This window comes from Musca autumnalis, unplaced genomic scaffold (genome assembly GCF_047663935.1).
Source record: "Musca autumnalis isolate F117 unplaced genomic scaffold, ASM4766393v1 scaffold_4, whole genome shotgun sequence".
Lineage (NCBI taxonomy): Eukaryota > Metazoa > Arthropoda > Insecta > Diptera > Muscidae > Musca > Musca autumnalis.
The window spans coordinates 50,092,598-50,105,219 of NW_027411977.1; the positions used below are offsets into that span (position 1 = coordinate 50,092,598).

Consider the following 12,622-nt stretch of genomic DNA (forward strand, 5'->3'; position numbering starts at 1 on the left):
AGAAAAGTTTAGTTTAGGACCTGCTATCGAATCGCTTTGATTTTTGTTGTAGTAACTTGTATTCACTGCCCCCATACGACGCTATAAATTTCATCATGGGCAAATCCTTACTTCCTGAGAATATAGCATGAAAGTTGCAAAAAACCCCTACGACACCGTGTGAGGTGGTTGGAGCTCAAGATAACTCTAGAAAGGATCCGCCAATTCGGTCCAATATTTGGCCTTAGTAGTATTTTGTCCAAACATAGTTTAAGTTTGAAGAAAAGCCATATCGGTCCACTCCTTTAATTACCTCCCCCATAAAAGTTAAAAAATATTCGGAAAAATTTTGCACACTATAACTCTTGAAGGCAGTGACCGATGGAATTCATACTTTACACATCCTAATATATCTACCAGATAAAGATCAGGTTCGAATATGGAATATGTTTGTCCACTCCTTCGGGTACCTATCACAAAAAATTACGGATAAGTTCACTTTAAGACCTGCTCTCGAATCACTTTGATGTTTTTAAGCAACTTACATTCGCTGCCTCAATTACGACGGTAAACGTTTTTTCAGGGGCTAGTCCATACTTCTTAAGAAAACAGCCCGAAAGTTGTAAAAAAAACACCTATGGCACCATATGTAGTAGCTGGAGAGCACGATAACTCTCGAACTAGCTGATTTGGTCCAAAATTTGGCCTTCCTGATATTTTGTCATACTCTCAGTTCGAAGATAGGCAATACCGGTCCACAACTTCGGGTAGTTCCCCCGAATATTTAAAAAATGCCACTTAAATGGCATGCACGATATCTCTTGAACAAATTTGGTCCAAACTTTGGATCTCCTCATATTTTTTCCAAATTTAGTTTAACTCCTAAAATGGAGGTACGTTAGGGTACCTCCTCCACAAAAGTTCAACATTTGTGTCAATGTGCAGTTTAAGGTCTGTTCGAAGATCCTTTGGAAATGTATGCCGATGCTGTTTGTTTTTGTCCTGCTTACAACGGTATTATGTTTTCCGTGCACAAGTCCATGCTTCCTGGCATACTGACCCACTGAAATGACTAGTGGGCGCGATATCTATCGAAAAGATATGACTCCAAATAAGATCCACTTCCATAATGGACTATGTCGGACCATACCTTTAAGTACCTCCTCTGCATAGCTCCTGAATTTTAATCTTTATCCATATTTTCGTCGGCAAGTTCAAATGTCCAAAAAAGGCCACAAAATAATGAATAGACCATAAGTACATTCGATCTGACCGTAGATGAAAGTTGCAATTCACATAGGCTGAGGGTATATCTCTGTCGGCAAAGCCGGCTGATACTTTTTTTACTTGTTGTTGTAGCAATTTGTATTCACTGCCCCCCATACGACGGTACAAGTTTCATGAGGGGCAAGTCCATACTTCCTGAGAAAATAGACTTTAAATTGCAAAAAACCCCTATGGTTGGAGCGCAAGGTAACTCTCGAACGGATCTACCGATTCGGCCCAAAATGTGGCCTTCTTACCATTTTGTGCAAACTTAGTTTAAATTCGAAGATAAACCATATCGGTCCACTCCTTCAGGTACCTCCCCCACAAAAGTTCAAAAATGTTCGGAAAAATTGTGCACACGATAACTCTTGATGGTCCATACTTTACATCATCCTAAAATATCTACCAGATATAGATCAGGATAGAATATGGACTATATTTGTCCACTACTTCGGGTACCTCCCACACAAAATTTGGGATACATTCACTTTAAGACCTGCTCTCGAATCACTTTGATTTTTGTTGAAGCAACTTGCATTCGCTGCCTCAATTACGGCAATAAAAGTTTTTTCAAGAATAAGTCCATACTTCTTGAAAAAAAAGCCGAAAGTTATAAAAACCCCCCTATGGCATCATATTTAGTGACTGGAGAGCTCGAACCGAATACTGCGTTCGTCCATACTTTGGATACAGTAATATTTCATCGAATATTACATGAAATTCGAAGGTGGAAGGAGTGGACCTTCCGATACCTCCCCCACAAAAGTTCGAAAATATTCGCAAAAATGTTACTCCAAATATTGTCGAAATTCAGTTTAAAAAAGCCCTATCTCTCGATTTCCCCGCAAATTTTTGCTCTTTAATCCTATCCATATTGTTTTGAAACCCCCCTAAATACGTTAGTTTTTTTGAAAAAAAAAAGTATTTCAATCCACACAGGCTGAGGGTATATCTCTGTCGGCAATGTCGATTGATACTTTTTTACTTGTGTTTTTTTAGGTATGCAGGATTGTTGCCTTTAAGAGTCTTTTCAATAAATTACCGTAGCGTTTATGTGAAGTGAGTTATTTTATTTTTCCTCAGGTACTAAATTTTAGTGAAATTCCAAGTTTAGTGGACTAGAACTTTAAGGGAACAGCTTGATGTCTGAGAGGGTCCTCTTTCAGCCCATATATACTTTTCTCCCCGTGCCGTTCCGTCCTTTTAACATTTTTAAAATTTTTTGAAATTACATGGGTAAAAATATGTGTTTTTCCATACCGTCTCCCATATAAATTATAGCTTTTTCACACAAATAGTCATTTTTTAATATATGAGTTTTATAAAAGTTATAAGAGTTTTATGAAAACCCAGGGAGTACTTTTTTCAATTTGGTAAAAAATTTTAATTTTTGAAAAATTTATTTGAGAATACTAGACACTTAAAGAGTTCGGTTTTTCGCTAAAAAAAAGGCATCATACCAAAAAACTGAAAAGCCAATTGATAATTCCTTTCGCCGGGATGAAATCATGATATTGGTAGCGATCAGTAAAATTTTGCAACACTGTCAGTTCGTTTTGAAAAACATTACTCTCTGTAATAGATGGTAATAAATGAAGTTAAGCCATTGGGGGAATACTCCAGCTTAAGCAATCAAAAAAATAATGGAACCATTTTTATCCAAATTTTTCTTTTCATTTTTTTTTTCATTTTTATGGTTTGTTTATTGGGGTTTGACCTTTTTTTAAATAGTTAGAACATATGAAAATTTCAAAAACACTCATATTTTGATGCAAAATATGGAAAAAACTAAAATTTTTAACATTGACCTTGAATTCCTCTGCAGCCGCTTAAATGAATTTGGTGGCTTTATGTCGGAAAGCTAACAGCATTGTCTGTCGAAAAAAAAGATTTATAAAAATATCTCTTTCCGTTCAAAAGTTACAGATTTTTTAACGAGACTGAACCACTTTGCGCCTTAAGCTCTTCCTGTTATTCATTGCAGGATAATCACTTTTTCCAAAACATGGACCAATATTTTCCGAATTGAACTTTTGTATCTTCTGGCAACACACAATATTAAATTACAGCAAACTCGGTTCGAAAATTTGACAAAAAAACACTCGAAATACATAAAATTGGGCAAAACCGGCTAGAATTAAACTTGGATATATTACGAAAAATTTTTAAATTCGTATTTTCCATTCCAAAAAAATAGAAAAAAATTGCTATATCAATGATTTTTGGTACATAGATTAGGAAAAAATCGTCATTCCTAATATGTTTTTGTCACTAACTTTGTCCGTTGCGCGCAAAAGATTGCGACGATGGTAAAATAATTATAAAAAGTCTCAACGGATTCGCGAAAATCGAATTTCTTACAAAATTTTACGTATTTTCAAACATATATTTTAAAACAAGTAAGAAAAGTCTATAGTCGGACGAAGCCGAGCATGGGATACCCTATACCACTATCCCTGGACAATCGCTCTACACGGAACTTATTTTCAATGATAGTGAAAATTTAATTATCAAATATCAGAGATGTAATGTATAATACTTATGACCAAAATCAAAAAGTTATCTAGCATGACAAAGACATTTTTGTAGCAGGAAAGGAAAATTTAGTTCACAAAAACTAAAATGTAATGAAACCCACATATGTAGTGCTACTACATACTTCCGTTGTTTAACCGCTACGTTATTGAAATTTTTACCAATTTATCTGATCTTCTCGTTGGTTTGTACGCTTCTTCTTCATCATAAACTCAAACTTTGTTTAAAATTTTGCGGGTTATTATTTTGACCTACAAAGCCGCTACAAAATTGTTTAAAATTTTGTTTTTGGTCCATATCATCACCTGCACATTTCACGATCATCACCAAAAACTAATCATTTCTATTCTGGCCCGAACCCAACCTCTTTAAAAATTCGTTACAATCGGTCCATAATTGCGGCCTTAAGCTTGTTTACAATTTTTAATGGACGGACACACATTGCTAAATCGCTTTATCTCGTCGAGATATGAATTTTGGCATGCCAAATAAGGGGTCTAGGACGAATATTTCGTGGTGTTACATAAACTTTTGGAGAGACAATATGTAGCACGGTATAAAAATGTGGTTCTCTACACAGAACCCATTATATATTAGGCAGTAGACCCGTTATCTAGCAAACACTTTATTGCAACTTACATCAGAGGAAAGGTCAGTAGTTTTTTCCATATGTAGGCTACTTTGCGAAATATATATGGCGAAAAACAAAAATTTTTTACAATCGATGAATCCGAGTTTCACCCTTTCAGAATTCGCGAACTGTTAACATATTCTATATAGTATGATATACATTCTTTAAACTGAAGTGTTTTAGGAGGAATCCCATAAGGTCGACCATTAAAATTAATTTACGTGGAAGCTGTGTTGGCATCAATGTAGAAAAATAGGTAAAAATGGGTTGAAGCCAACAAGTTTTTGTATGCTCCCTTCCGATTTTAGGCTTAACCTTACATTTTATAGACATATGCCCAAAGAAAGACTCAAAGAATACTTCATGGGCAATATAGTGTATCATTTTTCGATATATCCACTGCATCCACCTAAAATTGATGCTGACATTTTGAAGCCGGAATTTCGGGGTTTTTTGAATTGTTTTAATAATTCAGACGCGCAACAAGATAATATTTAAAACTCACATTAGGATTATAAAACTCGTGATTCTACGTCGTTTAATGCATATCTCATGAGTGTGCTCCTTACAGCATCCTAGTAATTGGAGTCTAAAGGCCAATATTTGATGCGTGATTTTTTTTAAAAAACCTATTTTTTGCGTTTAAAATTTACAAGTGCCATTCAATTTCCTTTGTACCCCGCGTGAATTTAGTTTTTTTACGCGACGGATTTAATGAGATCTTCCGCGATCGAATCCATCCACTAAAACCGCGGATATAGATACCCTGAAAATAGGAAAAGCAGCAAAAAATTATTTCGACAAATCCGCGTACTAAACCGCGATTTTCTTGAAATTTTTTTACGTAAATGGAATCCTTTATACGCGATTATAATATGTGCGAAAACGCGTGTCATAAATTACAGAGATTCGCGTGTAATATGGGTTTTTCACCAAAAATAGAATGTGGAGGCACATCCGCGGTTCTTGAAGAATCTAATTAAAATTGGTATATTTGGACGTATTTTTGATAGGCGCTGACGAAACCGGATGCGCATCAAAATTGTATGCACATTGCGCGAGTTTTACCAACTTTAAGGTTTTTTGCAGTGTATGATGCAACTGGTGGCACACAATGGCCCCTGAGTGAAACATCGAAATATGCATAAATTTTGACAGAGATTGATTCGCTGTATCCAAAAACGGATGCGCATCAACCGACTTTAACTAATTCGCGAATAACAGGCTTTTTAAATATAATATTAATTGAATGATTGTAATTTCAATATTACTCTTAATTTCCTACCCTTATAAGTTATCACAGTAATCAGTTAAACTCTCGCGATGGTAAACCATATGTTTTGATGAAGTTTTAACTGTATACATTCATTATTCTATGGGATTTTAGCAAAATAGTTGGAGAACTCCCAAATATTTTTTTCTAATTTTTAGAATCAAACCAAAAAAATATTTGCAACAATATTTTCCAACAATAAGTTTTTCTCTTTTGTTGTTGCTATAATATGCAATTTACGTACCCAATCTCTATAAATTTGGTATCATATTTTTCTACGCATTGTCTAGATTCCGCATATATTCTTTAATTTATTTTTTTAGGGTTTGTACGGATTCTGGGACAGGATAATTTGGATTTACTTCAAAAATGTTTTATTATTAGTTGACTTTCCGCGAAAATAATAATAAATTTAATAACTATTTAAACATCTACGAATAGATATGGACTGCTGTTAACGATTTATGCATACATTTTCTCATAACAACAAAAGAGATATTTTTAAATATTTTTTCTTTATATGAGAATAAAAACCGCTATAACTTTTGCGCGCATTGGCCAATTTCGTGAACGCGAGCAGATTTGAAACCGGATTTTTTTCCTTTACCTCTGTACCAAAAATCGTAGATGTGCTCGTAAAAAAAATTTTTAATTTTTTTCAAATGGAATTGTAAAGGAATTTTGTTATTCGCCATATGTCCTCAAGGAATTAAAATATCGACCAAAAAAAAAAAAATGTTTATATTTTTCATACAAAAGTAATGGTCCATTTCACCCGCTAAAAATATCACATCATCATTCAAAATTGTAGGCATATTTTTCGACCTATATTCTTACCCGGTGCAAAATTTCGTGACTATTGATTTATAATTCCGACTTCTAGCGAGTTAATTATTACACTACAAACAAATACCGGAATATATTAGGCTGAAACTCTGTTATCTGATCATGCACACCAACATAATTCAATTGAAAGGTCAAGCATTTCACTCTCAAGTATATCTCACTTGTCCGGAATGTCACTTCCAGGAATTAAGATATAAGCTGTATATTAAAAATTTTCACAATTTTCACACAAAAGTTTTGGTCCATTTAACCCTCTAAATATTATCCGATCGCCATCTCAAATTGCAAGCTTCTCCTTTGTGATATACTCTTACCTTATTTAAAATTACTCGTTGATCGGACTATTATTGAGACCTACAGAGCCGCTAGAAAATTGGATAAATATTATGTTTTTGGTCCATTTCACCCGCTAAATATTTCACGATCATCACCAATAAGAATAGGGATCTATTCTGACCTGAACCTGACCTCCATACAAAATTTCGTGACGATCGGTCCATAATTGCGGCCTGGAGCGTGTTTACAATTTATAATGGACAGACGGACGGACGGACGGACACACATCTCAAAATCGCTTTATCTTTATATTTAGGGAATTTTGGGCGTTTGAACTGACAAAAATGTTGATTAGGATTAGAGATCAAAAGTTTTGCGGAGGAGATAGGGGTTTTTTACAACTTCAGGGATGTTTGCTCAAGAAGTATGGACTTGCCCCTGAAACAACTTTTACCATCGCAATTGAGGCAGCGAATGCAATTTGCTTCAACAAAAATCAAAGTGATTCGAAAGCAGGTCTTAAAGTGAACATGTATCCGAAATTTTGTGTGGGAGGTACCGGATGGAGTGGACAAATATAGTCCATGTTTGAACCTGATCTATATCTGGTAGATATATTAAGATGTGTAAAGTATGGTTCAATTCGGCAACTCTCTTCAAGAGTTATCGTACGCACAAATTTACCGAACATTTTTGAACTTTTGTGGGGGAGGTACCTGAAGGAGTGGACCGATATGACTTATCTTCGAACTTAAACTATGTTTGGACAAAATATTACTAAGACCAAACTTTGGACTGAATCGGCAGACCTGTTCAAGAGTTATTTTGCCCTCCAACCTCCTCACACGGTGTCATAGGGTTTTTTTTTGCAACTTTCAGGCTATTTTCTCAGGAAGTATGGACTTGCCCCTGATGAAACTTATACCGTCGTATGGAGGGCAGTGAATACAAGTTGCTAAAGCAAAAATCAAAGCGATTCGAGAGATGGTCCTAAACTGAACTTTTCCAGATTTTTGTGTGGGAGGTACCCGACGGAGTGGACCAATTGAGTCCATATTAAAACCTGATCTAAGTCTGGTACACGCTCCACGATGGGCAAAGTATGGACCATATCGGTTACTCCCTTCAAGAGTTATCGTGCGCACAAATTTTCCGAACATTTTCGAACTTTTGTGGGGGAGGTACCGGAAGGAGTGGACCGATATAGCTCATCTTCGAACTTAAACTAAGTTTGGGCAAAATATTACGAAAGCCAAAATTTGAACCGAATCGGTTCATCCGTTCGAGAGTTATCGTGCGCTCCAGCCAGACAGACGGACGGACATTGCTCAATCGACTCCAAATTGTCTGAAACACATTTCGTCCAAACATACTTGGGGTCTAAAACCATTATTTCGATGAGGCACATTTTGCCCGTATGAAAGTGTATATACCCTTCATAGCCTAAAGGCAAAAACGCAAGTATTTAGGGAGTTTTAAAAATTTTGGGCGTTTGAACTGACAAAAATGTTGATTAGGATTCAATATCAAAAGTTTTGCGGAGGAGATACTAAAAAGAATGGATCTCCAGCCACTACATATGGTACCATAGGGGTTTTTTAGAACTTTAGGGATGTTTGCTCAAGAAGTATGAACTTCCCCCTGAAACAACTTTTACCATCGCAATTGAGGCAGCAATGCAAGTTGATTCAACAAAAATCAAAGTGATTCGAAAGCAGGTGTTAAAGTGAACATGTATCCGAAATTTTGAGTGGGAGGTACCGGATGGAGTGGACAACTATAGTCCATATTTGAACCTGATCTATATCTGGTAGATATATTAGGATGTGTAAAGTATGGACCAATTCGGCCACTCTCTTCAAGAGTTATCGTACGCACAAATTTACCGAACATTTTTGAACTTTTGTGGGGGAGGTACCTGAAGGAGTGGACCGATATGACTTATCTTCGAACTTGAACTATGTTTGGACAAAATATTACTAAGACCAAACTTTGGACCGAATCGGCAGACCTGTTCGAGAGTTATTTTGCCCTCCAACCTCCTCACACGGTATCATAGGGGTTTTTTGCAACTTTCAGGCTATTTTCTCAGGAAGTATGGACTTGCCCCTGATGAAACTTATACCGTCGTATGGAGGGCAGTGAATACAAGTTGCTAAAGCAAAAATCAAAGCGATTCGAGAGATGTTCCTAAACTGAACTTTTACAAAATTTTGTGTGGGAGGTACCCGACGGAGTGGACCGATTGAGTCCATATTAAAACCTGATCTAAGTCTGGTACACCCTCCACGATGGGCAAAGTATGGACCAAATCGGTTACACCCTTCAAGAGTTATCGTGCGTACAAATTTTCCGAACATTTTCGAACTTTTGTGGGGGAGGTTCCGGAAGGAGTGGACCGATATAGCTCATCTTCGAACTTAAACTAAGTTTGGACAAAATATTACGAAAGCCAAAATTTGAACCGAATCGGTTCATCCCTTCGTGAGTTATCGTGCGCTCCAGCCAGACAGACAGACGGACGGACACTGCTCAATCGACTCCAAATTGTCTGAAACACATTTCGTCCAAACATACTTGGGGTCTAAAACCATTATTTCGATGAGGCACATTTTGCCCGTATGAAAGTGTATATACCCTTCATAGCCTAAAGGCTGAGGGTATAAAAAGGTCACCGTTAACATTGTAGAAAATATAAATTTTAAATGTACCGTTATTCCGTTCTGACTAACTATTTCTAATTATTGTATATGCCGTTGAGTACAGTCAACACTCTAGTTCAATACTGTACTAGCGTTTCATCGGTTCCTTCAAGTCCATTTTCTGATTTTTTGCACGCGAGCTTTTTGTTGACAAAATAAAGAAAATAAAGTGGTCATAGAGTAACTAGTTCTTCAGTGCGACATGCCCTTGTTAAAATAATGGGTTAGCAGGAGGTTTTGTAAGTAGTAGTAGTAGTAGATATTGTCCTTTTCAACAATGGCCTTAAACACCTTGAATAATTGCAATAATAAAATGAGCAAGCAATATTTGAAATGTTGTCAACGAATCGTTTACAATCTGGTTGGTATTCATTGAATTCACGTTTTATCTGATGCTTTCTTAATTAAAACATTTCATCTGAATATTCTAAAATTATTTTTCATTCATATGTAGATTCCATGAATATTTATTATATCTATGGTTAACACAATACCGACGAAATTAGCGCATGTGATGTCAGTTTGTAGCATTAGTAGGTCTGAAAGTTCGTTGACACAATTAACAAAATTTTCATATGTCGTCAGATTTGTTAATATTGGACACGAAATAAAACTGTATCAATTTACACATAAATGGTGGAAATTTTTAGAAAGTCCCTCTTACCATTTTTTTATATTTTTGCTTTCAGTTTTTTTACATAGAAATATCCCAAACATTTCGATTCGTTTTTTTTAATTTATAATATTTATTTTTCTTCTCAAAGAAATTACCAACAACTTAAACAAAAATCTTAAAATTCATAATAACGTCTAAAACGCACACATTATTCGAAAAATAATACCAGCATTTCTTTTCGTCTAATACTCAGTCTTCATAACAATATCGTCGAGGGTTCAACCTGCACACAGGATGTGTTTAATAGAAAAGCCTGTTGGTTGGGATATTGTAATGATAACCATCCTCCTGCAATTCGTTGCCGAATTCTTCTTCCAGTGGTGCAGCATATGAGGGAATGGGAATTTTGAAGGTGGGTTTGGGTGCAGGTTGTAAATATTCGGATTGATTGGGTTTGGGTGGCAAGTATTCCGATTTAATGGGTTGAGGTGGTAAATATTGAGCTACAGGTGTTGTGGGAGGCAAATAGGTGGGTTTTGGTGGTGTGGGTGGCAAATAGGTGGGTTTTGGTGGTGTGGGTGGCAAGTAGGTGGGTTTTGGTGGTGTGGGTGGCAAGTAGGTGGGTTTTGGTGGAGCAGGAGGTAAATATGTTGGTTTTGGTGGAGCAGGTGGCAAATAGGTGGGAGGTGGTGTCCTAGGTTTTGGTGTAGTTGTTGTGGTCGTAGTGGTGGTAGTTGTTGTGGTGGTTGTAGGTTTGGGTGGCAAATATGTTGGCACTGGTTTGGGGGGTAAATAAGTGGGTTTTGGTGGAGCAGGAGGTAAATAGGTTGGTTTAGGTGGAGTGGGTGGCAAATAAGTGGGCTTTGGTGGTGTGGGTGGCAAGTAGGTGGGCTTTGGTGGTGCAGGAGGCAAATATGTGGGCTTGGGTGGCGCAGGAGGCAAATATGTTGGCTTGGGTGGAGCTGGTGGCAAGTATGTTGGCTTAGGTGGTGTGGGTTTTGGTGTCGTTGTTGTTGGTTTTGGAGTCGTAGTAGTAGTTGTTGTTGTGGTAGTCGTCGTAGTTGTGGGCTTCGGTGGCAAATATGTTGGCACTGGCTTGGGGGGTAAATAAGTGGGCTTTGGTGGAGCTGGAGGCAAATAAGTTGGCTTTGGTGGAGCTGGAGGCAAATAAGTTGGCTTTGGTGGAGCTGGTGGCAAGTATGTGGGCTTTGGTGGTGGTACTGGCGTGGTTGTTTCACGTACTTCGAATGGTATCTCAGGTTTTGGATAATCATAACCGGGATGATTTTCTATTTCTTGATGTGTATATTCGTATCCATGATGATACTCTTCATGATGATGCTCCTCATGATGTCCATGATCGTTGAACAAATGTGAAACATCGGCTCTTACAAATGCCGCACAAGCCAGCAGCACCACAAATATTTTCTAAAAACCAGAACAGAAATAAAATCAATAATTTATAAATCAAGAATTTCTTTTAGTCAAACCTACCATTTTGTCGTTTTATTCCCAAGTGAAAAAAATGATAATTTCTACGACACCTTTCTGTCGCTGTGGACGGTTCAGAGCGAAATGATATCTTTTGTTGAGTAGTTATTCTTATTTATAGCTCAGTCAGAAATCCAAGCGAAAAAATACAGATTAAATGTTCTGTTTTTTTTTCGTTCAGTCATACCTACATAGATACTACCATTGCTGGCCATACAGAGCGTAGTATATCTGTGATGTGCTGTTGTTGGTGTAAATATTGCTGGTGGTGTTATATATTCTCAGCTATTTTAACAATTAAACAGCCTTTGCTTTATTTTATTCGCAGTTTTTTTTGTCTCTTCTGACCAGACCAGACCATATTTAAAAGAATTACGTTACGAGTCAAACAAGATACTTGTCAAAATTTTATGTTGTATTCTGCTACAATTGAGTGATAAGTTCTCCAAGCGTACATACACAAGTCTCTATCCGTTTGTTTATGCGTCACTATGATTTTTGGTTTCAATGAACATCAACACATTTATCGCTTCTTTAGTCATCCATCCATAGCCACCACAAATCATCAGAACATCTCCATCGTTGTGTTGTTGTGCTGTGTTAATATCTTGACTTATATTTCAGTTTTAATTAATTTTCAAACTCACCTATATTTTGGCACATTTCTCATTGCTATTGTCTTTCGGTTGGTTGTTTCGTTCTTGGCTTATTTATGTTTTATGGCACGGCTTAAGTTTGTCTGCACTACAGCGTAAAATTTCGTATAATATTTTATATTAACCCCTAAAAATTCCCCACTCTACTGTGTCCGTGTTATGAATTACTTTAAATATTTCATTTTTTGTGGAATTTAGTTTTATTACAAAGGGTGTTGTTTAAAATAGTGATAGAATTCGATACACAAAGCACTTGACATATGTATAGTAGAAAATCGTATTATTTTAAACAATGGTAATAACATAACTATAACTGTTCTAAGGCAGTATGGAACGAAAGAAAAACAC

The 12,622-nt window shown here is 36.5% G+C and overlaps 1 protein-coding gene across 1 annotated transcript; it reads right to left on the minus strand.

Moving 5' to 3' along the window:
* Positions 1 to 10,237: 10,237 nt before the first annotated feature.
* On the minus strand, positions 10,238 to 12,213 carry LOC141402167 (uncharacterized). Its single transcript, XM_073982963.1, has 2 exons — positions 11,622 to 12,213; positions 10,238 to 11,555 (listed from the first exon to the last, which is right to left on the minus strand). The coding sequence occupies exons 1-2, from the start codon at positions 11,622 to 11,624 to the stop codon at positions 10,428 to 10,430; spliced, it is 1,131 nt and encodes a 376-aa protein (XP_073839064.1). The 5' UTR covers positions 11,625 to 12,213; the 3' UTR covers positions 10,238 to 10,427.
* Between the last annotated feature and the right edge of the window lie 409 nt (positions 12,214 to 12,622).